The sequence below is a fragment of the Gadus chalcogrammus genome, chromosome 21 (assembly GCF_026213295.1).
Source record: "Gadus chalcogrammus isolate NIFS_2021 chromosome 21, NIFS_Gcha_1.0, whole genome shotgun sequence".
NCBI classification, from domain to species: domain Eukaryota; kingdom Metazoa; phylum Chordata; class Actinopteri; order Gadiformes; family Gadidae; genus Gadus; species Gadus chalcogrammus.
In genome coordinates, this window is record NC_079432.1 from 747,379 (window position 1) to 774,886 (window position 27,508).

The 27,508-nt window shown below is 38.9% G+C and overlaps 1 protein-coding gene across 6 annotated transcripts; it reads left to right on the top strand.

Moving 5' to 3' along the window:
* The first annotated feature begins 19,006 nt into the window (after nucleotides 1-19,006).
* LOC130374735 (interactor protein for cytohesin exchange factors 1-like) lies at nucleotides 19,007-25,510 on the top strand. 6 transcript variants are annotated; one of them, XM_056581671.1, is made up of 10 exons: nucleotides 19,007-19,172; nucleotides 20,139-20,248; nucleotides 20,364-20,597; nucleotides 20,875-20,948; nucleotides 21,273-21,344; nucleotides 21,924-21,985; nucleotides 22,506-22,600; nucleotides 22,823-23,159; nucleotides 24,522-24,676; nucleotides 24,777-25,510. In XM_056581671.1, exons 3-10 carry the CDS (start codon nucleotides 20,439-20,441, stop codon nucleotides 24,975-24,977), a joined length of 1,155 nt encoding a protein of 384 aa, XP_056437646.1. In that variant the 5' UTR covers nucleotides 19,007-19,172; nucleotides 20,139-20,248; nucleotides 20,364-20,438; the 3' UTR covers nucleotides 24,978-25,510. The 6 variants fall into 6 exon arrangements, with proteins under 6 accessions (XP_056437646.1, XP_056437645.1, XP_056437648.1 ...); XM_056581670.1 differs by having other exon boundaries at nucleotides 20,158-20,248; XM_056581673.1 differs by lacking the exon at nucleotides 19,007-19,172 and adding an exon at nucleotides 19,182-19,330.
* Nucleotides 25,511-27,508: the final 1,998 nt, after the last annotated feature.

Genomic DNA, 27,508 nt, shown 5'->3' on the forward strand with positions numbered 1-27,508 from the left:
TTTTATTGGTCGCATGAAAAAAACTAAGGGTAACACTGTTGTTTTTATTGGTCGTCATGAAAAAAACATAAGGGGTAACCTGTCGTTTTTTATATTTGTCTATGAAAAAACCTAGGGGTAACACTGTCGTTTTTTTATTGGTCGTCATGAAAAAAACATAAGGGGTAACACTGTTGTTTTTTTATTGGTCGTCATGAAAAAAACATAGACGGGGTAACACCGTCGTTTTTTTATTGTCGTCAGAAAAAAACATAAGGGGTAACACTCGTCGTTTATTGTCAGATTTCATGAAAAAAACATAAGGGTAACACTGTCGTTTTTTTATTGGTCGTCATGAAAAAAACATAAGGGAACGACTGTCGTTTTTTATGGGTGTGTCATGAAAAATCAGAAAAGAAAGGGGTAACACTGTCGTTTTTATGGTCGTCATGAAAAAAAAAACATAGGGGTAACACTGTCGTTTTTTATTGGTCATCATGAAAAAAACATAAGGGGTAACCTGTTTTTTTTATTGGTCGTCATGAAAAAAACATAAGGGGTAACACTGTCGTTTTTTATTGGTCGTCATGAAAAAATAATCAGGGTAACACTGTTGTCTTGTCAAAAAAACATAAGGGTAACCTGTCGTTTTTTTATTGGTCGTCATGAAAAAAACATAAGGGGTACACTGTCGTTTTTTTATTGGTCGTCATAAAAAAAACACTAAAGGTAAAATGTCGTTTTTTATTGGGTCATGAAAAAAACCTAAGGGTACACTGTCGTTTTTTTATTGGTCGTCATGAAAAAAAACATAAAGGGTAACAATTCGTTTTTTTATTGGTCGTCATGAAAAAAAACCATAAGGGGTAACACTGTCGTTTTTTATTGGTCGTCATGAAAAAAACATAAAGGGTAACTGTTGTTTTTTACTGGTCGTCATGAAAAAATACTAAGGGGTACACGTCGTTTTTTTTTTGGTCGTCATGAAAAAAAACTAAAGGGTAACACTGTCGTTTTTTATGGTCGTCATGAAAAATACATAAGGTAACACTGTCGTTTTTTTTTGGTCGGCATGAAAAAAACATAAGGGTACACTGTCGTTTTTTTATTGGTCGTCATAAAAAAAACAAAAGGGTACAATGTCGTTTTTTTTGGTCGTCATGAAAAAAAACATAAGGGTAACCCTGTCGTTTTTTGTTGGTCGTCATGAAAAAAACAAAAGGTAACAATGTCGTTTTTTATTGGTCGTCATGAAAAAAACCATAAGGGACACTGTCGTTTTTTATTGTCGTCAGGAAAAAAAAACATAAAGGGTAACACTGTCGGTTTTTATTGTCGTCATGAAAAAAATAGCATAAGGGGTAACACTGTCGTTTTTTTTGGTCGTCATGAAAAAAACAGAAAGGGTAACACTGTCGTTTTGTATTGGGTCGTCATGAAAAAATACATAAGGGGTACACTGTCGTTTTTATTGGTCGTCATGAAAAAAAACATAAGGGTAACACTGTTTTTTTATTGGTCGTCATTAGAAAAAAACATAAGGGGTAACACTGTCGTTTTTTATTGGGTCTCATGACTAAAACAAATGGTAACAATGTCGTTTTTATTGGTCGTCATGAAAAAAAACATAAGGGGTACACTGTCTTTTTTAATTGTCGTCAGGAAAAAAACATAAGGGTAACAAGGTCGTTTGTTATTGGTCGTCATGAAAAAAACCATAAGGGGGTAACACTGTCGTTTTTTATTGTCGTCATGAAAAAAACATAAAGGGTAACACTGTCGTTTTTTATTGGTCGTCATGGAAAAAATACATAAGGGGTAACTGTCGTTTTTTTTTGGTCTTCATGAAAAAAAACATAAGGGGTAACACTGTCGTTTTTTATTGGTCGTCATGAAAAAAAACATAAGGGGTAAACATTGTCGTTTTTATTGGTCGTCATGAAAAAAAACATAGGGGGTAACACTGTCCGTTTTTTATTGGTCGTCATGAAAAAAAAACATAAGGGTAACACTGGTCGTTTTTTATTGGTCGTACATGAAAAAAAAACATAAGGGGTAACACTGTCGTTTTTATTGGTCCGTCATGAAAAAAAACATACAGGGTTACACTGTCGTTTTTTATTGGTCGTCATGAAAAAAAACATAAGGGGTAACACTGTTGTTTTTTTATTGTCGTCATGAAAAAAAACATAAGGGGTATCACTGTCGTTTTTTATTGGTCGTCATGAAAAAAAACATATAGGGGTAACACTGTCGTTTTTATTGGTCTCATGAAAAAAACATAAGGGTAACACTGTCGTTTTTTATTGGTCGTCATGAAAAAAACATAAGGGGTAACACTGTCGTTTTTTATGGTCGTCATGAAAAAAACATAAAGGGTAACACTGTCCGTTTTTTTATTGGTCGTCATGAAAAAAAAACATAAGGGGTAACACTGTCGTTTTTTATTGGTCGTCATGAAAAAAAACATAAAGGGTAACACTGTCGTTTTTTATTGGTCGTCATGAAAAAAACATAAGGGGTAACACAGTCGTTTTTTTATTGGTCGTCATGAAAAAAACATAAGGGTAACCCTGTCGTTTTTTATGGTCGTCATGAAAAAAACATAAGGGGTAAACACTGTGTTTTTTATGGTTCGTCATGAAAATAAAACATAAGGGGTAACACTGTCGGTTTTTTATTGGTCGTCATGAAAAAAAAACATAAGGGGTACACTGTCGTTTTTTATTGGTCGTCATGAAAAAACATAAGGGGTAACACTGTTCGTTTTTTATTGGTCGTCATGAAAAAAAACATAAGGGTAACAATGTCGTTTTTTTATTGGTCGTCATGAAAAAAACATAAGGGTAACACTGTCGTTTTTTATTGGTCGTCATGAAAAAAACATAAGGGGTAACACTGTTCGTTTTTTTTGGTCGTCATGAAAAAACCATAAGGGGTAAACACTGTCGTTTTTTATTGGTCGTCATGAAAAAAACATAAGGGGTAACACTGTCGTTTTTTATTGGTCGTCATGAAAAAAACATAAGGGGTACACTGTCGTTTTTTATTGGTCGTCATGAAAAAAAACATAAGGGTAACACTGTCGTTTTTTATTGGTCGTCATGAAAAAATACATAAGGGGTAACACTGTCGTTTTTTATTGGTCGTCATGAAAAAACATAAAGGGGTAACACTGTCGTTTTTTATTGGTCGTCATGAAAAAAACATAAGGGTAACACTGTCTGTTTTTTATTGGTCGTCATGAAAAAAAACATAAGGGGTAACACTGTCGTTTTTTATTGGTCGTCATGAAAAAAAACATAAGGGGTAACACTGTCGTTTTTATTGGTCGTCATGAAAAAAACATAAGGGTAACAACTGTCGTTTTTTATTGGTCGTCATGAAAAAAACCATAAGGGGTAACACTGTCGTTTTTATTGGTCGTCATGAAAAAAACATAAAGGGTAACACTGTCGTTTTTTATTGGTCGTCATGAAAAAATACATAAGGGGTAACACTGTCGTTTTTTTATTGGTCGTCATGAAAAAAACATAAGGGGTAACACTGTCGTTTTTTATTGGTCGTCATGAAAAAAAACATAAAGGGTAACACTGTCGTTTTTTCATTGGTCGTCATGAAAAAAAACATAAGGGTAACACTGTCGTTTTTTATTGGTCGTCATGAAAAAAAACATAAGGGGTAACACTGTCGTTTTTTATTGGTCGTCATGAAAAAAAACATAAGGGGTAACACTGTCGTTTTTTATTGGTCGTCATGAAAAAAAACATAAAGGGGTTACACTGTCGTTTTTATTGGTCGTAATGAAAAAAACATAAGGGGGTAACACTGTTGTTTTTATTGGTCGTCATGAAAAAAACATAAGGGGTAACACCTGTCGGTTTTTATTGGTCGTCATGAAAAAAAACCTAGGGGTAACACTGTCGTTTTTATTGGTCGTCATGAAAAAAAACATAAGGGTTACACTGTGTGTTTTTTATTGGTCGTCATGAAAAAAAAACATAAGGGGGTAACACCGTCTTTTTTTATTGGTCGTCATGAAAAAAAACATAAGGGTAACACTGTCGTTTTTATTGGTCGTCATGAAAAAAACATAAGGGGTAACACTGTCGTTTTTATGTCGTCATGAAAAAAAACATAAGGGGTAACACTGTCGTTTTTTATTGGTCGTCATGAAAAAATACAGAAGGGGTAACACTGTCGTTTTTTATTGGTCGTCATGAAAAAAAACATAAGGGGTAACACTGCGTTTTTTATTGGTCGTCATGAAAAAAAACATAAGGGGTAACACTGTTGTTTTTTATTGGTCGTCATGAAAAAAAACATAAGGGGTAACACTGTCGTTTTTTATTGGTCGTCATGAAAAAATAAATAAAGGGTAACACTGTTGTCTTGGTCAAATAAAATATAAGGGGTAACACTGTCGTTTTTATTGGTATCTTTAATTTTAAACGTAATGCCACCTTGTTTATTGCACTGTCATATATAACCTCAGACATATCTATTCAGAAATCTCAGTGGGAAGTGGAGAGAGCTGGGAGCTAACCCCCTGGAGACCGGGGTTCAAGTCCGGTTGATGTCATCTGATGGAAGACTCTTATTTCTATTTCATGCGAATTATAAAGACAAGTATAACCATTGTGTTGACTTTATTCAGTGTCTTGATGGTGCTTTGATAAGTTCGGAGGTTAACACTCTAATCAGTTCAGGTTCGGATCCCCACAGAAACTTCGAAGTGGTAACACTATTTTTTTTTATTGGTCGTCATGAAAAAAAACATAAGGGGTAACACTGTTGTTTTTTATTGGTCGTCATGAAAAAAAACATAAGGGGTACACGGGCGTTTTTATTGGTCGTCATGAAAAAAAACATAAGGGGTAACACTGTCATTTTTTATTGGTCGGAATGAAAAAAAACATAAAGGGTAACACAGTCGTTTTTTATTGGCCGTCATGAAAAAAAACATAAAGGGTAACACTGTCGTTTTTTATTGGTCGTCATGAAAAAAAACATAAGGGGTAACACTGTCGTTTTTTATTGGTCGTCATGAAAAAAACATAAGGGGTACACTGTCGTTATTTTTATTGGTCGTCATGAAAAAAAACATAAAGGGTAACAATGTCGTTTTTTATTGGTCGTCATGAAATTAAACATAAGGGGTATCACTGTTGTTTTTTATTGGTCGTCATGAAAAAATACATAAGGGGTAAAACTGTCGTTTTTTTTTTGGTCGTCATGAAAAAAAACATAAAGGGTAACACTGTCGTTTTTTATTGGTCGTCATGAAAAAATACATAAGGGTAACACTGGTCGTTTTTTTATTGGTCGTCATGAAAAAAAAACATAAGGGTAACACTGTTGTTTTTTATTGGTCGTCATGAAAAAAACATAAGGGGTTACACTGTCGTTTTTATTGGTCGTCATGACTAAAAACATAAAGGGTAACATGTCGTTTTTTATTGGTCGTCATGAAAAAAAACATAAGGGGTAACACTGTCCGTTTTTTATTGGTCGTCATGAAAAAAAACATAAAGGGTAACAATGTCGTTTTTTATTGGTCGTCATGAAAAAAACCATAAGGGGTAACACTGTCGTTTTTTATTGGTCGTCATGAAAAAAAACATAAAGGGTAACACTGTCGTTTTTATTGGTCGTCATGAAAAAATACATAAGGGGTAACTGTCGTTTTTTTTTGGTCGTCATGAAAAAAAACATAAGGGGTAACACTGTCGTTTTTTATTGGTCGTCATGAAAAAAACATAAGGGGTAACATTGTCGTTTTTATTGGTCGTCATGACAAAAAACATAAGGGTAACACTGTCGTTTTTATTGGTCGTCATGAAAAAAACATAAAGGGGTAACACTGTCGTTTTGTATTGGTCGTCATGAAAAAAAACATAAGGGGTAACACTGTCGTTTTTTATTGGTCGTCATGAAAAAAAAACATAAAGGGTTACACTGTCGTTTTTTATTGGTCGTCATGAAAAAAAACATAAGGGGTAACACTGTTGTTTTTTATTGGTCGTCATGAAAAAAAAACATAAGGGGTAACACTGTCGTTTTTTATTGGTCGTCATGAAAAAAAACCTAGGGGTAACACTGTCGTTTTTTATTGGTCGTCATGAAAAAAAACATAAGGGTAACACTGTTGTTTTTTATTGGTCGTCATGAAAAAAAACATAAGGGGTACACCTGTCGTTTTTATTGGTCGTCATGAAAAAAACATAAGGGGTACACTGTCGTTTTTATTGGTCGTCATGAAAAAAAACATAAGGGTAACACTGTCGTTTTTTATTGGTCGTCATGAAAAAAAACATAAGGGGTAACACTGTCGTTTTTTATTGGTGTCATGAAAAAATACAGAAGGGGTAACACTGTCGTTTTTTATTGGTCGTCATGAAAAAAACATAAGGGGTAACACTGTCGTTTTTATTGGTCGTCATGAAAAAAAACATAAGGGGTAACACTGTTGTTTTTTATTGGTCGTCATGAAAAAAAACATAAGGGGTAACACTGTCGTTTTTATTGGTCGTCATGAAAAAATAAATAAAGGGTAACACTGTTGTCTTGGTCAAATAAAATATAAGGGGTAACACTGTCGATTTTTATTGGTATCTTTAATTTTAAACGTAATGCCACCTTGTTTATTGCACTGTCATATATAACCTCAGACATATCTATTTCAGAAATCTCAGTGGGAAGTGGAGAGAGCTGGGAGCTAACCCCCTGGAGACCGGGGTTCAAGTCCGGTTGATGTCATCTGATGGAAGACTCTTATTTCTATTTCATGCGAATTATAAAGACAAGTATAACCATTGTGTTGACTTTATTCAGTGTCTTGATGGTGCTTTGATAAGTTCGGAGGTTAACCTCTAATCAGTTCAGGTTCGATCCCCACAGAAACTTCGAAGTGGTAACACTATTTTTTTTATTGGTCGTCATGAAAAAAAACATAAGGGGTAACACTGTTGTTTTTTATTGGTCGTCATGAAAAAAAACATAAGGGGTAACACTGTCGTTTTTTTATTGGTCGTCATGAAAAAAAACATAAGGGTAACACTGTCATTTTTTATTGGTCGAATGAAAAAAACATAAAGGGTAACCTGTCGTTTTTTATTGGCCGTCATGAAAAAAACATAAAGGGTAACACTGTCGTTTTTTATTGGTCGTCATGAAAAAAACATAAGGGTAACACTGTCGTTTTTTATTGGTCGTCATGAAAAAAACAGGGTACACTGTCGTTTTTTATTGGTCGTCATGAAAAAAAACATAAGGGGTAACACTGTCATTTTTAATTGGTCGTCATGACATGAAAAAAAACATAAGGGTAACACGTCGTTTTTATTGGTCGTCATGAAAAAAACATAAGGGGGGTAACACTGTCGTTTTTATGGGCGTCATGAAAAAAAACATAAAGGGTAACAATGTCGTTTTTTATTGGTCGTCATGAAAAAAACATAAGGGGTAACACTGTCGTTTTTTATTGGTCGTCATGAAAAAAAACATAAAGGGTAACAATGTCGTTTTTTATTGGTCGTCATGAAAAAAACCATAAGGGGTACACCTGTCGTTTTTTATTGGTCGTCATGAAAAAAAACATAAAGGGTAACACTGTCGTTTTTTATTGGTCGTCATGAAAAAAATACATAAGGGGTAACACTGTCGTTTTTTATTGGTCGTCATGAAAAAAAACATAAGGGTAAACACTGTCGTTTTTTATTGGTCGTCATGAAAAAATACATAAGGGGTAACACGTCGTTTTTTATTGGTCTTCATGAAAAAAAACATAAGGGGTACACTGTCGTTTTTATTGGTCTCATAAAAAAAACATAAGGGTAACAATGTCGTTTTTATTGTCGTCATGAAAAAAAACATAAGGGGTAACACTGTCGTTTTTTTATTGGTCGTCATGAAAAAAACATAAAGGGTAACAATGTCGTTTTTTATTGGTCGTCATGAAAAAACCATAAGGGGTAACACTGGTCGTTTTTTATTGGTCGTCATGAAAAAAAAACAATAAAGGGTAACACTGTCGTTTTTTATTGGTCGTCATGAAAAAAAACATAAGGGGTAACACTGTCGTTTTTTTTTGGTCGTCATGAAAAAAAACAAAGGGTAACACTGTCGTTTTTTATTGGCCGTCATGAAAAAAAACATAAAGGGTAACACTGTCGTTTTTTATTGGTCGTCATGAAAAAAAACATAAGGGGTAAACACTGTCGTTTTTTATTGGTCGTCATGAAAAAAACATAAAGGGTAACACTGTCGTTTTTATTGGTCGTCATGAAAAAAAACATAAGGGGTAACACTGTCATTTTTAATTGGTCGTCATGAAAAAAAACATAAGGGGTAACACTGTCGTTTTTTATTGGTCGTCATGAAAAAAAACATAAGGGGTAACACTGTCGTTTTTTATTGGTCGTCATGAAAAAAAAAAATAAGGGTAAAAATGTCGTTTTTTATTGGTCGTCATGAAAAAAACCTAAGGGTTACACTGTCGTTTTTTATTGGTCGTCATGAAAAAAAACATAAAGGGTAACACTGTCGTTTTTTATTGGTCGTCATGAAAAAAAACCATAAGGGGTAACACTGTCGTTTTTTATTGGTCGTCATGAAAAAAAACATAAAGGGTAACACTGTCGTTTTTAATTGGTCGTCATGAAAAAATACATAAGGGGTAACACTGTCGTTTTTATTGGTCGTCATGAAAAAAAACATAAAGGGGTAACACTGTCGTTTTTATTGGTCGTCATGAAAAAAAATCATAAGGGGTAACACTGTCGTTTTTTATTGGTCGTCATGAAAAAAAACATAAGGGTAACACTGGTCGTTTTTATTGGTCGTCATGAAAAAATACATAAGGGGTAACACTGTCGTTTTTTTTTGGTCGTCATGAAAAAAAACATAAAGGGTAACACTGTCGTTTTTTATTGGTCGTCATGAAAAAATACATAAGGGTAACACTGTCGTTTTTTATTGGTCGTCATGAAAAAAAACATAAGGGGTAACACTGTTGTTTTTTATTGGTCGTCATGAAAAAAAAACATAAGGGGTAACACTGTCGTTTTTTATTGGTCGTCATGACTAAAAACATAAAGGGTAACAATGTCGTTTTTTATTGGTCGTCATGAAAAAAAACATAAGGGGTAACACTGTCGTTTTTTATTGGTCGTCATGAAAAAAAACATAAAGGGTAACAATGTCGTTTTTTATTGGTCGTCATGAAAAAAACCATAAGGGGTAACACTGTCGTTTTTATTGGTCGTCATGAAAAAAAACATAAAGGGTAACACTGTCGTTTTTATTGGTCGTCATGAAAAAATACATAAGGGGTAACTGTAGTTTTTTTTGGTCGTCATGAAAAAAAACATAAGGGGTAACACTGTCGTTTTTATTGGTCGTCATGAAAAAAAAACATAAGGGGTAACATTGTCGTTTTTTATTGGTCGTCATGAAAAAAACATAAGGGGTAACACTGTCGTTTTTTTTGGTCGTCATGAAAAAAAACATAAAGGGTAACACTGTCGTTTTTTATTGGCCGTCATGAAAAAAAACATAAAGGGTAACACTGTCGTTTTTTATTGGTCGTCATGAAAAAAACATAAGGGGTAACACTGTCGTTTTTTATTGGTCGTCATGAAAAAAACATAAGGGGTAACACTGTCGTTTTTATTGGTCGTCATGAAAAAAACATAAGGGGTAACACTGTCATTTTTTAATTGGTCGTCATGAAAAAAAACATAAGGGGTAACACTGTCGTTTTTTATTGGTCGTCATGAAAAAAACATAAGGGGTAACACTGTCGTTTTTTATTGGTCGTCATGAAAAAAAACATAAGGGTAACACTGTCGTTTTTTATTGGTCGTCATGAAAAAAAACATAAAGGGTAACACTGTCGTTTTTTATTGGTCGTCATGAAAAAATACATAAGGGGTAACTGTCGTTTTTTTTTGGTCGTCATGAAAAAAAACATAAGGGGTAACACTGTCGTTTTTTATTGGTCGTCATGAAAAAAAACATAAGGGGTAACATTGTCGTTTTTTATTGGTCGTCATGAAAAAAAACATAAGGGGTAACACTGTCGTTTTTTTTGGTCGTCATGAAAAATAACATAAAGGGTAACAATGTCGTTTTTTATTGGTCGTCATGAAAAAAAACATAAGGGGTATCACTGTCGTTTTTATTGGTCGTCATGAAAAAAAACATAAAGGGTAACACTGTCGTTTTTTATTGGTCGTCATGAAAAAATACATAAAGGGGTAACTGTCGTTTTTTTTGGTCGTCATGAAAAAATACATAAGGGGTAACACTGTCGTTTTTATTGGTCGTCATGAAAAAAAACATAATGGGTAAACATTGTCGTTTTTTATTGGTCGGCATGAAAAAAACATAAGGGGTAACACTGTCGTTTTTTATTGGTCGTCATGAAAAAAACATAAAGGGTAACACTGTCGTTTTTTATTGGTCGTCATGAAAAAAAACATAAGGGGTAACACTGTCGTTTTTTATTGGTCGTCATGAAAAAAAACATAAAGGGTTACACTGTCGTTTTTTATTGGTCGTCATGAAAAAAACCATAAAGGGTAACACTGTCGTTTTTTATTGGTCGTCATGAAAAAAAACCTAGGGGTAACACTGTCGTTTTTTATTGGTCGTCATGAAAAAAACATAAGGGGTAACACTGTTGTTTTTTATTGGTCGTCATGAAAAAAAACATAAGGGGTAACACTGTTGTTTTTTATTGGTCGTCATGAAAAACAACATAAAGGGTAACACTGTCGTTTTTTATTGGTCGTCATGAAAAATACATAAGGGGTAACACTGTCGTTTTTTTTGGTCGTCATGAAAAAAAAACATAAGGGGTAACACTGTCGTTTTTTATTGGTCGTCATGAAAAAAAACATAAAGGGTAACACTGTCGTTTTTTTTGGTCGTCATGAAAAAAAACATAAGGGGTAACACTGTCGTTTTTTATTGGTCGTCATGAAAAAAACATAAGGGGTAACACTGTCGTTTTTATTGGTCGTCATGAAAAAAACATAAGGGGTAACACTGTCATTTTTAATTGGTCGTCATGAAAAAAAACATAAGGGGTAACACTGTCGTTTTTTATTGGTCGTCATGAAAAAAAACATAAGGGGTAACACTGTCGTTTTTTATTGGTCGTCATGAAAAAAAACATAAAGGGTAACAATGTCGTTTTTTATTGGTCGTCATGAAAAAAAAACATAAAGGGTAACAATGTCGTTTTTTATTGGTCGTCATGAAAAAAAACATAAAGGGTAACACTGTCGTTTTTTATTGGTCGTCATAAAAAAAACATAAAGGGTAACAATGTCGTTTTTTTTTGGTCGTCATGAAAAAAAACATAAGGGGTAACACTGTCGTTTTTTATTGGTCGTCATGAAAAAAAACATAAAGGGTAACAATGTCGTTTTTTATTGTTCGTCATGAAAAAAAACATAAAGGGTAACACTGTCGTTTTTTATTGGTCGTCGTGAAAAAAAACATAAAGGGTAACACTGTCGTTTTTTATTGGTCGTCATGAAAAAAAACATAAGGGGTAACACTGTCGTTTTTTATTGGTCGTCATGAAAAAAAACATAAAGGGTTACACTGTCGTTTTTTATTGGTCGTCATGAAAAAAAACATAAGGGGTAACACTGTTGTTTTTTATTGGTCGTCATGAAAAAAAACATAAGGGGTAACACTGTCGTTTTTTTTTGGTCGTCATGAAAAAAAACATAAGGGGTAACACTGTCGTTTTTTATTGGTCGTCATGAAAAAAAACATAAGGGGTAACACTGTTGTTTTTTTATTGGTCGTCATGAAAAAAAACATAAGGGGTAACACCGTCGTTTTTTATTGGTCGTCATGAAAAAAAACATAAGGGGTAACACTGTCGTTTTTTTTGGTCGTCATGAAAAAAACCATAAGGGGAAACACTGTTGTTTTTTATTGGTAGTCATGAAAAAAACAATAAGGGGTAACACTGTTGTTTTTTATTGGTCGTCATGAAAAACAACATAAAGGGTAACACTGTCGTTTTTTATTGGTCGTCATGAAAAAATACATAAGGGGTAACACTGTCGTTTTTTTTGGTCGTCATGAAAAAAAACATAAGGGGTAACACTGTCGTTTTTTATTGGTCGTCATGAAAAAAAAACAAAGGGTAACACTGTCGTTTTTTATTGGTCGTCATGAAAAAAAACATAAGGGGTAACACTGTCGTTTTTTATTGGTCGTCATGAAAAAAACATAAGGGGTAACGCTGTCGTTTTTTATTGGTCGTCATGAAAAAAAACATAAGGGGTAACACTGTCATTTTTAATTGGTCGTCATGAAAAAAAACATAAGGGGTAACACTGTCGTTTTTTATTGGTCGTCATGAAAAAAAACATAAGGGGTAACACTGTCGTTTTTTATTGGTCGTCATGAAAAAAAACATAAAGGGTAACAATGTCGTTTTTTATTGGTCGTCATGAAAAAAAACATAAGGGGTAACACTGTCGTTTTTATTGGTCGTCATGAAAAAAAACATAAAGGGTAACACTGTCGTTTTTTATTGGTCGTCATAAAAAAAACATAAAGGGTAACAATGTCGTTTTTTTTTGGTCGTCATGAAAAAAAACATAAGGGGTAACACTGTCGTTTTTTATTGGTCGTCATGAAAAAAAACATAAAGGGTAACAATGTCGTTTTTTATTGTTCGTCATGAAAAAAAACATAAAGGGTAACACTGTCGTTTTTTATTGGTCGTCGTGAAAAAAAACATAAAGGGTAACACTGTCGTTTTTTATTGGTCGTCATGAAAAAAAACATAAGGGGTAACACTGTCGTTTTTTATTGGTCGTCATGAAAAAAAACATAAAGGGTTACACTGTCGTTTTTTATTGGTCGTCATGAAAAAAAACATAAGGGGTAACACTGTTGTTTTTTATTGGTCGTCATGAAAAAAAACATAAGGGGTAACACTGTCGTTTTTTTTGGTCGTCATGAAAAAAAACATAAGGGGTAACACTGTTGTTTTTTATTGGTCGTCATGAAAAAAAACATAAGGGGTAACACTGTCATTTTAATTGGTCGTCATGAAAAAAAACATAAGGGGTAACACTGTCGTTTTTTATTGGTCGTCATGAAAAAAACATAAGGGGTAACACTGTCGTTTTTATTGGTCGTCATGAAAAAAAACATAAAGGGTAACAATGTCGTTTTTTATTGGTCGTCATGAAAAAAAACATAAGGGGTAACACTGTCGTTTTTTATTGGTCGTCATGAAAAAAAACATAAAGGGTAACAATGTCGTTTTTTATTGGTCGTCATGAAAAAAACCATAAGGGTAAACACTGTCGTTTTTTATTGGTCGTCATGAAAAAAAACATAAAGGGTAACACTGTCGTTTTTTATTGGTCGTCATGAAAAAATACACAAGGGGTAACACTGTCGTTTTTTTTTGGTCGTCATGAAAAAAAACATAAAGGGTAACACTGTTGTTTTTTATTGGCCGTCATGAAAAAAAACATAAAGGGTAACACTGTCGTTTTTTATTGGTCGTCATGAAAAAAAACATAAGGGGTAACACTGTCGTTTTTTATTGGTCGTCATGAAAAAAACATAAGGGGTAACACTGTCGTTTTTTATTGGTCGTCATGAAAAAAAACATAAGGGGTAACACTGTCATTTTTAATTGGTCGTCATGAAAAAAAACATAAGGGGTAACACTGTCGTTTTTTATTGGTCGTCATGAAAAAAAACATAAGGGGTAACACTGTCGTTTTTATTGGTCGTCATAAAAAAAACATAAAGGGTAACAATGTCGTTTTTTTTTGGTCGTCATGAAAAAAAACATAAGGGGTAACACTGTCGTTTTTTATTGGTCGTCATGAAAAAAAAACATAAAGGGTAACAATGTCGTTTTTTATTGTTCGTCATGAAAAAAAACATAAAGGGTAACACTGTCGTTTTTTATTGGTCGTCGTGAAAAAAAACATAAAGGGTAACACTGTCGTTTTTTATTGGTCGTCATGAAAAAAAACATAAGGGGTAACACTGTCGTTTTTTATTGGTCGTCATGAAAAAAAACATCAAGGGTTACACTGTCGTTTTTTATTGGTCGTCATGAAAAAAAACATAAGGGGTAACACTGTTGTTTTTTATTGGTCGTCATGAAAAAAAAACATAAGGGGTAACACTGTCGTTTTTTTTTGGTCGTCATGAAAAAAAACATAAGGGGTAACACTGTTGTTTTTTATTGGTCGTCATGAAAAAAACAATAAGGGGTAACACTGTTGTTTTTTATTGGTCGTCATGAAAAAAACATAAAGGGTAACACTGTCGTTTTTTATTGGTCGTCATGAAAAAATACATAAGGGGTAACACTGTCGTTTTTTTTTGGTCGTCATGAAAAAAAACATAAGGGGTAACACCGTCGTTTTTTATTGGTCGTCATGAAAAAAACATAAAGGGTAACACTGTCGTTTTTTATTGGTCGTCATGAAAAAAAACATAAGGGGTAACACTGTCGTTTTTATTGGTCGTCATGAAAAAAACATAAGGGGTAACACTGTCGTTTTTTATTGGTCGTCATGAAAAAAAACATAAGGGGTAACACTGTCATTTTTAATTGGTCGTCATGAAAAAAAACATAAGGGGTAACACTGTCGTTTTTTATTGGTCGTCATGAAAAAAAACATAAGGGGTAACACTGTCGTTTTTATTGGTCGTCATGAAAAAAAAACATAAAGGGTAACACTGTCGTTTTTTATTGGTCGTCATGAAAAAAAAACATAAGGGGTAACACTGTCGTTTTTTATTGGTCGTCATGAAACATAAGGGGTAACACTGTCGTTTTTTATTGGTCGTCATGAAAAAAAACATAAGGGGTAACACTGTCATTTTTAATTGGTCGTCATGAAAAAAAAACATAAGGGGTAACACTGTCGTTTTTTATTGGTCGTCATGAAAAAAAACATAAGGGGTAACGCTGTCGTTTTTTATTGGTCGTCATGAAAAAAAACATAAAGGGTAACAATGTCGTTTTTATTGGTCGTCATGAAAAAAAACATAAGGGGTAACACTGTCGTTTTTTATTGGTCGTCATGAAAAAAAACATAAAGGGTAACAATGTCGTTTTTATTGGTCGTCATGAAAAAAACCATAAGGGGTAACACTGTCGTTTTTTATTGGTCGTCATGAAAAAAAAATAAAGGGTAACACTGTCGTTTTTTATTGGTCGTCATGAAAAAATACATAAGGGGTAACACTGTCGTTTTTTTTGGTCGTCATGAAAAAAAACATAAAGGGTAACACTGTCGTTTTTTATTGGTCGTCATGAAAAAATACATAAGGGGTAACACTGTCGTTTTTTATTGGTCGTCATGAAAAAAAACATAAGGGGTAACACTGTCGTTTTTTATTGGTCGTCATGAAAAAAACATAAGGGGTAACACTGTCGTTTTTTATTGGTCGTCATGAAAAAAAACATAAGGGGTAACACTGTCGTTTTTATTGGTCGTCATGAAAAAAAACATAAGGGGTAACACTGTCGTTTTTTATTGGTCGTCATGAAAAAAAACCTAGGGGTAACACTGTCGTTTTTTATTGGTCGTCATGAAAAAAAACATAAGGGGTAACACTGTTGTTTTTTATTGGTCGTCATGAAAAAAAACATAAGGGGTAACACTCTCGTTTTTTATTGGTCGTCATGAAAAAATACATAAGGGGTAACACTGTCGTTTTTTTTTGGTCGTCATGAAAAAAAACAAAAAGGGTAACACTGTCGTTTTTTATTGGTCGTCATGAAAAAATACATAAGGGGTAACACTGTCGTTTTTATTGGTCGTCATGAAAAAAAACATAAGGGGTAACACTGTCGTTTTTTATTGGTCGTCATGAAAAAAAACATAAGGGGTAACACTGTCGTTTTTTATTGGTCGTCATGAAAAAAAACATAAGGGGTAACACTCTCGTTTTTTATTGGTCGTCATGAAAAAAAACCTAGGGGTAACACTGTCGTTTTTTATCGGTCGTCATGAAAAAAAACATAAGGGGTAACAATGTCGTTTTTTATCGGTCGTCATGAAAAAAAACATAAGGGGTAACACTGTCGTTTTTTATCAGTCGTCATGAAAAAAAAATAAGGTGTCACACTGTTGTCTTTGTCAAATAAAATATAAGGGGTAACACTGTCGTCATTTATTGGTCGTCATGAAAAAAAACATATTTGAAAATAAATAAATAATTGTCCTTGTCAAATAAAATATAAGGGGTAACACTGTTGTTTTTCATCAGTTATCATGGAAAAAAAACATAAGGGGTAACACTGTCGTTTTTTTGTTCGTCATGAAAAAAAACATATTTGAAAATAAATAAATAATTGTCCTTGTCAAATAAAATATAAGGGGTAACACTGTTGTTTTTCATCGGTCATCATGGAAAAAAAACATAAGGGGTAACACTGTCGTTTTTTTGGTCGTCATGAAAAAAAAAAAAAGGGGTAACACTGTTGTTTTTTATTCGTCGTCATGAAATAAACATAAGGGGTGACACTGTTGTTTTTTATCGGTCGTCATGAAAAAAACATATTTGAGAAAAAATAAAAATTGTCTTTGTCCAATAAAACGTAAGGGTTAACGCTGTCGTTTTTTATTGGTAGTCATGAAAAAACCATAAGGGGTAGCACTGTTGTTTTTTATTGGTCGTCATGAAAAAAAACATAAGGGGTAACAATGTTGTCTTTGTCAAATAAAATATAAGGGGTAACACTGTTGTTTTTCATTGGTCGTCATGAAAAAAAACATAAGGGGTAACATTCTCGTTTTTTATTGGTCGTCATGAAAAAAAACATAAGGGGTAACACTGTTGTTTTTCATTGGTCGTCATGAAAAAAAACATAAGGGGTAACACTCTCGTTTTTTATTGGTCGTCATGAAAAAAAACATAAGGGGTAACACTGTCGTTTTTTATTGGTCGTCATGAAAAAAAACATAAGGGGTAGCACTGTCGTTTTTTATTGGTCGTCATGAAAAAAAACCTAGGGGTAACACTGTCGTTTTTTATCGGTCGTCATGAAAAAAAACATAAGGGGTAACACTGTCGTTTTTTATCGGTCGTCATGAAAAAAAACATAAGGGGTAACAATGTCGTTTTTTATCGGTCGTCATGAAAAAAAACATAAGGGGTAACACTGTCGTTTTTATCGGTCGTCATGAAAAAAAACATAAGGGGTAACAATGTCGTTTTTTATCGGTCGTCATGAAAAAAAACATAAGGGGTAACACTGTCGTTTTTTATCGGTCGTCATGAAAAAAAACATAAGGGGTAACACTGTCGTTTTTTATCAGTCGTCATGAAAAAAAAATAAGGTGTCACACTGTTGTCTTTGTCAAATAAAATATAAGGGGTAACACTGTCGTCATTTATTGGTCGTCATGAAAAAAAACATATTTGAAAATAAATAAATAATTGTCCTTGTCAAATAAAATATAAGGGGTAACACTGTTGTTTTTCATCAGTTATCATGGAAAAAAAACATAAGGGGTAACACTGTCGTTTTTTTGTTCGTCATGAAAAAAAAACATATTTGAAAATAAATAAATAATTGTCCTTGTCAAATAAAATATAAGGGGTAACACTGTTGTTTTTCATCGGTCATCATGGAAAAAAAACATAAGGGGTAACACTGTCGTTTTTTTGGTCGTCATGAAAAAAAAAAAAGGGGTAACACTTGTTTTTTATTCGTCGTCATGAAAAAAACATAAGGGGTGACACTGTTTTTTTTTTTTGTTGTCGTCATGAAAAAATCATATTTGAGAAAAAATAAAAATTGTCTTTGTCCAATAAAACGTAAGGGTTAACGCTGTCGTTTTTTATTGGTAGTCATGAAAAAACCATAAGGGGTAGCACTGTTGTTTTTTATTGGTCGTCATGAAAAAAAACATAAGGGGTAACAATGTTGTCTTTGTCAAATAAAATATAAGGGGTAACACTTTCGTTTTTTTATCTGTCGTCATGAAAAAAACATAAGGGGTAACACTGTTTTTTTATTGGTCGTCATGAAACAAAATTAGTTGAAAAAAAAAAGAATTGTCTTAGTCAAATAGAATATAAGAGGTAACACTGTTGTTTTTTATTGGTCGTCATGAAAAAAAACATAAGGGGTAACACTGTTGTTTTTTATTGGTCGTCATGAAAAAAACATAAGGGGTAACACTGTTGTTTTTTTATTGGTCGTCATGAAAAAAAACATAAGGGGTAATACTGTTGTTTTTTATTGGTCGTCATGAAAAAAAACATAAGGGGTAACACTGTTGTCTTTGTGAAATAAAATATAAGGGGTAACACTGTCGTTTTTTTTTTATCTGGCGTCATGAAAGAACCATAAGGGGTAAAACTGACGTTTTTTTTCTGTCCTCATGAAAAAACCATAATGGGTAACACTTTTGTTTTTTATTGGGTGTCATGAAAAAAAACATTTGAAAAAAAAAAAAAATCTTTGTCAAATAAAATATAATGGGTAACACTGTTGTTTTTTACAAAATAATGTATAAGGGTTAACAATGTAGTTTTTATCTAATGAAACATAGGGGGTAACACTGTTGTTTTTTATTGGTCGTCATGAAAAAAAACATATTTGAAATTAAATAAATATTTGTCTTTGTCAAATAAAATATAAGGGGTAACACTGTTGTTTTCATCAGTCATCATGGGAAAAAAAACATAAGGGTTAGGGTTAGTTCCCTGTTAGGAAAACAGATGTACCGACCCCTAAAACTGACATGTAATACTTGAGTTGAAGTTAAAGTGGGAATAGAAGCCAGCGGAACACAGGACTTATCGATCCGAGTGTGAGCTGGAAGGAATCAAAGTTAAATATTAAGTTAAATAATAATTAGGCTACTTAATTAGGCGTATATGGTATACCTTTAAAGTGACATCAATAGCAGATCCCACAAAATCTACAGAGATAATCAAATATTCCTGATATTGTTGGATTCCTTTGGTTGTCCGTACACTCAACAGACTGGTATAAATAGAGATCGCCGCGCCACCTGGTGGACAGATCCAGGACCGCCGAGCTGCACTTATTTACAACAAACCGTGGAACTAAACCATGACATCGTGGACCTGAACTGTGAGACTAAACCAGCTAACCAACTAATGGTGAATGGACTCGTCCCGCCACTGAACGTGAGGTATGAATGCGTTATTCTCCGTTTTAGTCGAGACTTTAATCTGAGTGAACACTTCCAAAATCCGGAAAGATTGGTGTGTTGAGTGTACTGACGCAAGGTGATGTCTGTTGGTTAAAGTCTGAATGATTCCATGTTGCATGAATCCCTCATGCTCTAAGGTAAGGTTACATTTGAATTGTTAAATGTGCACAGGCTTTGGGTTGGTGCAAAGCCTCGCAGATGGAGATATACAAAGCTTTACAAGTAGCCTATATATGCAAAGCCTTACAGATGTCCTCTCATCGTGATAACTTCAGCGTTTTGTCTGAGAGGTTAATCATTTAAAATCATAAAAGTTGCTGTATCGAAATAATCCGATTCCATCCTCTTAGGAGAAATGTATTTTGCTCATCATTATCGAGCCAAAGGAATGTAATTATCCAGTTGAATGCGACCTTTAAAACCAGCCAAGCTAAACTAGTTCAGAGGGTCATGGCCTTCCACAATGTGTTGAACCATTACTGCTCCTCCATGGATATGATTGAACATGTTAAGACTCACGTTGGGTCCTCCTCTTTATATCTGCTTCCCTTTTTTGTTTAACTAAAATCAACTTTGGCAGGACTTTCTGTTAAGAAGTAGGACGATTTTTCGTAATTTTGTGAAGTGTTTTACGTCAGACTTCTTGACAGCGATTTCGTATGAACCGTACTTTCTAGGAGCAGGTCGGGGTTAGGGCGCATCTCGATCACGGTCCCACATGTGTAGACTGTTTACATTGGGCTTCGAACTCAGATTTGGACTCTGTTTCCACACACTACGATGCACAATTGATCCGTTCAGATTGTCCGTATGATTTTGAAGAAAGTGAGCATTTAGTGAAACGGACAAAAACAGCAGCACACTGCTCACTACCTCTGGGCAGTGACCTGTGGTCTGTGAAGGTCCTAAGTGGTCGGACACGTCCTAATGAAGTTAATTGTCCAGACAAACCGTTTGCTGTCAGAACTTCAGACTCCTGTTGCAGTGGAAGACATTTTACTGGTCGCTTCTTGTCTCTGGACGCCTTGGAGAAGGAATTCCTCTCGGACCTTCAGGTGAGCAGAGAGAGGGTTTACATTGGGAGTGCTGGTATGATGGAACTTAAGTTGTTGAAATGATGGAGATGGTTCTGAGAACATGCTCATCACTCGTCGTGTGTGACGCCGACAGGACGGGGGTATACCTTCGGCCCCCAGGACTCCCGTGACCCCCAAGGCGCCCCCAAGCCGCCCGGACCCTCGGGCCATGAGCCGGCGCCGGGTGTCCGTGAGGGAGCTGGGGCGGGCGGACCTCCAGGGCTGGCTGCAGCAGCAGACCCCCGCAGGCCGCTCGGTGGGGGCCGGCTGGAGGAGGAGCTGGTTCGTCCTGAAGGACAGCGCCCTCTACTGGTACCCCAGTCACATGGTGAGGCTATAAGACCAGCGCCCTCTACTGGTACCCCAGTCACATGGTGAGGCTCTACTGGTACCCCAGTCACATGGTGAGGCTTTCAGAGCATCCCGTTTGAGTTCCTAACCCTTCCTAATTATTACTTTAAATATGATCCTAGACGCAGGAAAAACAAACAAATATATGCGTTTGGGAAGCTGAATGCATAAACCTATGCATTAGCATAGGTTTATGCATTTCATAATGTGTGTGTGTGTGTGTGTGTGTGTGTGTGTGTGTGTGTGTGTGTTAGGCTGAAGAGGCGGAAGGTTTCCTGGACCTCACGGACTTCACCATTCAGCCAATCAGAATCAGCGGGAAGCAGCAGTAAGAATGGCGTCAATATATTCGTTAGAATCGCAAGGTTTCACAGGATTGCTCCACCAGAAGGACCTTCCACTAGCCAGGGCTTTTCAAAGTGTGAGAAAGTTCCCCCCTCCCCCCTCCTCGCACATTCGAAATTTCTCGCATCGCACCCCCCCTGAAGAACTCTGGCGCCCCCTAGGGGAGGCTCACAGTTTGAAAACCCCTGCACCAAACCACCTCCAGATCCCCACAATGTGCTCCACGGGGAGAGGTTCCTCCCAGTGAGTCCGTCAGCGGGTCAGCTCGAGGGAGCTCCTCCTGACCGCGCCTCCATCTTGTGTTCAGCGTCATCAAGGTGAGCCAGCGGGGCGTGGCCACCGTCGTCATGGCAGCCGAGAGCTTCGCTGAAATGAGCCTGTGAGTATGTGGTGGTGGTGGTGGTGGTGGTGGTACGCTCTCCTGGAGCAGAGCTTAGATATGAGGACAGGAGGTGGAGCAGGACGGTAGCATGTCGTTGTAGGAAGCTAGCCTGGCTCCGCCCGCCTAAGTACGTCCGCTCAGTTTGAATATCCCTTCAGTACCAGGTCTGGGACTGCGGTATGTTGCTGGGTTTTCTCCGTATAAACTTTCTGCGTCCAATCAGCGAACACGTGGGAGTGGCTGAGATCGATGACGTTAAAGTCAGCCCTCGTTGACGGACATCGTCACGCACAGTGATTGGTTTGTTTACAGTCTGCGCGCAACGTGATCCTTGGCCAAACGTTAGCGATTGGTCGTGGCAGATCCAGAGTGGCACTGGGCAGATCCAATAGTTTTTAACTTCAACAGCCACCCGCCTTCAAGTGAGTTAACGTTAGTCAATTGAGTAGGTCCTGACTGAGTAGGTCCTGACTCTGTACGAATGTAGGAGAGTCTGGTAGGACCGGGCTAGAAGGCAGCAGGACGGTCTCATGTTCTGGTGTGGAGCAGGACACTAACCTGTGGTCGTGCTCTCAGGTGGCTGGACAAACTCTCTGCTGCCCTCCTCCAGACACGATCCCGTCAGCGCAGCGCTAGAGGTGAGTGTTTACCTCAAGGGCTGGTTATGGTTCCACGTCCCCGCACCTCAAGGACCACGCAGACGCCTCGGCGCGGTCCGGAACCTGTTTTGGTTCGGCGTTGGATTTTAGTGAGCGGACCAATCACAGCTCTTGCTGCTGCGTCGCCTCGACGGAAGCTTGCATTTTTTGTGAGAAGCACATCCGGCCCTTGCGGTGGACGCATGGAGGGTCAGCAAGGGCGTAATGGCCCGTAAACCCCCTTGCGTTGCGCCAATGTGGAACCATCGTGAGTTGGCTTCTGTGTGGACCTCACAGGATGAGGTGGTGGGGATTTCTGCAAATCTTTGGTTCTGCGTCGGGTTTACGTCGGGTTTTAGTCAGCGGACCAATCACAGCCCTTGTTGCTGCGCTGGCTCGACGCAGGGTTACCGTTTTTGGGAGGCGCAAGGAGGGTGTCCGGAAACCCCCTTTGCATTGCGTCAACGGGGAACCATAAGGTTCGTAAAGGGAGGTGCTTTATGAACGGCCGTGTGTGCAGAGCGCTACAGTCAGATCAGCGAGCCGGAGAGCGACGAGTCCGTCTTCTACTCCTGCCAGCCGTACACCGAGCTGCCCACCAGCGAGCCCGTCAACGTGAGTACCACCTCACTTCCTGTTGCACAGGAAGTGCTTGCTCCCAGGAGCGGCGGTTACATGCCGACTGTTTCTGGACGGTCGGTTTCAAAGTAAGGGTTCCTGGGCCGGGTTGGGAGCCGGGCCTCCTGGGAGGAGCTGAACCCGACCCGGGAGGGCTCCGGGTCGGGTTGAGCTCGTTGAGGGGGGCCAGGCTGATGGTTCTTCCTCCGTGTGTTCCAGGGAGAGTACTCTCCGCCCTGCTTCACCTCCTCCCCCTTCTACAACCACGTCCTCACCACCCGGCGACCCAGGAGGACCTCCAGCGGAACCAGCAGCCCCGCCTCCACCAGTAGGAGCAGTAGGACCAGTGGAACCAGTGGAACCAGCAGCACCAGTGGAACCAGCAGCTCTGAGAGCAGCGAGGGCGGGTCGGTCCGCCGGTCGGGGTCCTGGCTGGACCTGCCCACCCCCAACACGGCCCGCTCCGCCGCAGCCCCCCCTCACTTCCTCCTCAGCGGGGGCCCCGAGGACGGGGAGGAGGCGGGCCCCCGGGGGCCCCGAGCCCCGCCCCCCTACGGTCAGTCTGGATTCAACCGGAGCCGTGGGGCCCCTCTGGGTAGTGCTGAGACCAGGTCATGGGCTACTGCGTGGACCCCCAAGCACGGGTCTCTACGTCGCGTGGAACCCACGGTGCAGGTCCCCTCAACAGGGAATAGAACCCTCCATTAGGGAATAGAACCCTCTGCCCCTCAACAGGGAATAGAACCCTCATTAGGGAATAGAACCCTCAACAGGGAATAGAACCCTCAACAGGGAATAGAACCCTCTGCCCCTCATTAGGGAATAGAACCCTCAATAGGGAATAGAACCCTCTGCCCCTCATTAGGGAATTGAACCCTCAATAGGGAATAGAACCCTCTGCCCCTCATTAGGGAATAGAACCCTCAACAGGGAATAGAACCCTCTGCCCCTCATTAGGGAATAGAACCCTCAACAGGGAATAGAACCCTCTGCCCCTCATTAGGGAATAGAACCCTCAATAGGGAATAGAACCCTCTGCCCCTCATTAGGGAATAGAACCCTCAACAGGGAATAGAACCCTCTGCCCCTCATTAGGGAATAGAACCCTCAACAGGGAATAGAACCCTCAACAGGGAATAGAACCCTCTGACCCTCATTAGGGAATAGAACCCTCAATAGGGAATAGAACCCTCTGCCCCTCATTAGGGAATAGAACCCTCAACAGGGAATAGAACCCTCAACAGGGAATAGAACCCTCTGCCCCTCATTAGGGAATATAACCCTCAATAGGGAATAGAACCCTCTGCCCCTCATTAGGGAATAGAACCCTCAACAGGGAATAGAACCCTCTGCCCCTCATTAGGGAATAGAACCCTCAACAGGGAATAGAACCCTCTGCCCCTCATTAGGGAATAGAACCCTCAATGGGGAATATAACCCTCTGCCCCTCATTAGGGAATAGAACCCTCAACAGGGAATAGAACCCTCAACAGGGAATAGAACCCTCTGCCCCTCATTAGGGAATAGAACCCTCAATAGGGAATAGAACCCTCTGCCCCTCATTAGGGAATAGAACCCTCAGCCCCTCATTAGGGAATATAACCCCCGGCCCCTCATTAGGGAATAGAACCCTCAATAGGGAATAGAACCCTCAACAGGCAATAGAACCCTCGGCCCCTCATTAGGGAATAGAACCCTCGGCCCCTCATTAGGGAATAGAACCCTCGGCCCCTCATTAGGGAATATAACCCCCGGCCCCTCATTAGGGAATAGAACCCTCGGCCCCTCATTAGGGAATAGAACCCTCAATAGGGAATAGAACCCTCGGCCCCTCATTAGGGAATGGAACCCTCATTAGGGAATAGAACCCCCGGCCCCCCTGTGGCGCGTCATTAACTCTCCAACCTTCTGACTCCAGAACGACCGGACGGCACGGGGACCAGCTCGTCTCCCATTGGCCGAGCCAAGCCGGCCAATCAGAGGAGCCCCAGGGGCTCGTCGGTCAGCCCCTTTTCCAGCATGAAACGGCGGGAGAACCTGCGCCTGGTCCGGCACCTCAACCCGCACCCCAAGGTGAGCCCCCCGAAACCAGGCTGGGGTGACAACGTTTAATGTTGGTATGTTCTGGTTCTGCCGTACGATGATCTTAATTCTCCCTCCTCCTCCTCCCCAGATGGAGGAGGAGGAGGCGGATCTGTTGGCCATGGAGGCGGTGCTTGCCAGCCCCACACGCCACGCCCTCAGGTTCTGGAACTGGCAACATAAGTTCATCCTGCTTCAGGAAATCACTAACCACAAGGGGCCGGCAGGGGGCGCCAGAGGAGCGCGCATCGCTGCCGCTAAAGAGCGCAATGTGGCGGAGACTAGCGTGTGACGTCGCAGCTGAAGGGAACTTCAGCGAGGATGGGGGATTTATTCGGGGAATGTTCCGGGAATGTACCGCTATCTCCCTGTAGAAGAGGGAATAGGATACGTTGTTATCTGATCTTATCTGATCTGAACAGCTCATCACATTTCCGACCCCTCTTTGATGGGTGATACAAGAGTATTTATTCAGGCCATTAGGGGAACGGCTTTAAGGTTATTCAGTGAATCGACCATTATAATTAATTAAATTATCTGCACTTTTAAATAATATATAGGCTATTTTATTTGTGTTTATTGCTTTTTAGGACTTGTAACTTTTTGGGGGTGTTTTTGATTTGTCCTTTCCTTGTTTGTGTGTATATGTCAGCACTCAGTCCGTCCGTCTGTCTGCACTCAGTCATGTGATCACTGGTTCTAGTCGTTCACCAGCTAAACCACAGCGCACCGTCACAGTATGTAGAAATAACAAAGTATTCGTTATTATTCTACGTGTTCTGTCTTGTTTGCCTGAGCAGAGGTAATAAACATTTTCTGCCACAAGGTAAAAGTCTTCTGGTTTTATTGTAGGAGTCACAGCGAGGGCTTCAGCTGAAGATTTAAGATGATTTATGTATTAGATCTAACAAAACCACTTTCTAATTTGTTTGGAATGCATAACGTTTTGAGCTCTATTACGCTAGACTTGATTCATTAAAAAAAAAAGTGGTCGTTTGATGGTTTTAAAGCCCACATTTGCTGTCTGAATAATTATTTTAGTATGCAATTTAAAGGTTTTGCACTCGACATGACGCGAATCAACCTCCATATTAGGGGAGGTGTCCTCGATATGTTTCCCCCAACAGATGTTGGCCTTTAAATGCATTCAAAAGTCCCTTCTGAGTTTTGTGACTTTGTGTTTAGGTGTAGGCTATGTATCTGTCACTTGCGCCTTTGGTTATTCAGAAGATTCTTCAGTGCACAGATGCGCCCGTCCAGACGGACGTTATGGCCCCGGGAGGCAGAACTGTTCATGTTAAATAAATCCTGCAGAGCAAGTTTAAGAAGTATTTCGGAGAACGGGATGTCAAATGTAAAGACGTTTTCACAATCAGGGGCTGAGCTTGTGAATGTGGCCCGGGTGAGGGAAGTCTGGGTCCCTCTGCTGGAGCTGCTGCCCCAACGACCCCCGGATAAGAGGTTTGAGGATGAGGAGGGGTTGAGCTATAGGTGGTATCAATCCGGAATAAAAAGTAGTCCTTACAAAAACGATATGCCCCGATAGATTAGGTGAATCGCTGACGATAATACTGTGGAACGGGCCTATATTACCGGACAGTAGGGGGAGCCAGAGCGCCGTGTCTGCTGCCCCCCGTCGTCATGGCAACAGTGTGTGTTCATTAATAGTGTCAGACTCCCTACTGTTAGAATATAAAGAGAGATAGTCCCTATACTGTTGGGAAAGAGAGAGTCCCTACTGTTAGGAGAGAGAGAGAGAGTCCCTACTGTTAGAATAGAGAGGGAGAGTCCCTACTGTTAGGAGAGAGAGAGAGTCCATACAGAGAGAGAGAGAGAGAGAGAGAGTCCCTACTGTTAGAATATCAAGAGAGAGAGTCCCTACTGTTAGGATAGAGGGAGAGAGAGAGAGAGAGAGTCCCTACTGAGAGAGAGAGAGTCCCTACTGTTAGGATAGAGGGAGAGAGAGAGAGAGCGAGAGAGAGAGAGAGTCCCTACTGAGAGAGAGAGAGAGAGAGAGAGAGAGAGAGAGTCCCTACTGAGAGAGAGAGAGAGAGAGAGAGAGAGTCCCTACTGTTAGAATAGAGAGGGAGAGAGAGAGAGAGAGAGAGAGAGTCCCTACTGTTAGAATATCAAGAGAGAGAGTCCCTACTGTTAGGATAGAGGGAGAGAGAGAGAGAGAGAGAGAGTCCCTACTGAGAGAGAGAGAGAGAGAGAGAGAGAGAGAGAGTCCCTACTGAGAGAGAGAGAGAGAGAGAGAGAGAGAGAGAGAGTCCCTACTGTTAGAATAGAGAGGGAGAGAGAGAGAGAGAGAGAGAGAGAGAGAGAGAGAGAGAGAGTCCATACTGAGAGAGAGAGAGGGAGAGAGAGTCCATACTGTTAGAAGAGAGAGAGAGAGAGAGAGAGAGAGAGAGAGAGAGAGAGAGAGAGAGAGAGAGAGAGAGAGAGAGAGGGTCCCTATGAAGAGAAGGGAGAACCTATACTGTAAGAATTGAGGGAGAGATAAGGTGGAGGGAAAGAGAGAGAGGGGTTTGGTTCGGGGCTAGGGTAAGTGTTAGGTTTGGGGTTGGGGCTAGGTTTGGGGTAAGTGTTTGGGTTGGGGTTATGTTTGGGTGCAGCCCTGTTGTCTCTCTTTCTAAGAGGACAGAGATTACTTGGTTTAGTTGAGATGTCTGTAAATTCGTCTTCAGCCTGATTGTGATGTTGGGTTGGGATCCACTGGTTCCTTCACCTGGAGCGAGACATAGAGGCCAGACTAAGAACTATACACACACACACACACACACACACACACACACACACACACACACACACACACACACACAC

Coding starts and splice junctions, on each gene's coding strand:
- LOC130374735 (XM_056581670.1), top strand. CDS start 19,138: ATGGTGAATGGACTCGTCCCGCCACTGAACGTGAG. Junction 21,345..21,923: donor AGCTTCGCTGAAATGAGCCT/GTGAGTATGTGG, acceptor TCGTGCTCTCAG/GTGGCTGGACAAACTCTCTG. Junction 23,160..24,521: donor CCGAGCCCCGCCCCCCTACG/GTCAGTCTGGAT, acceptor TTCTGACTCCAG/AACGACCGGACGGCACGGGG.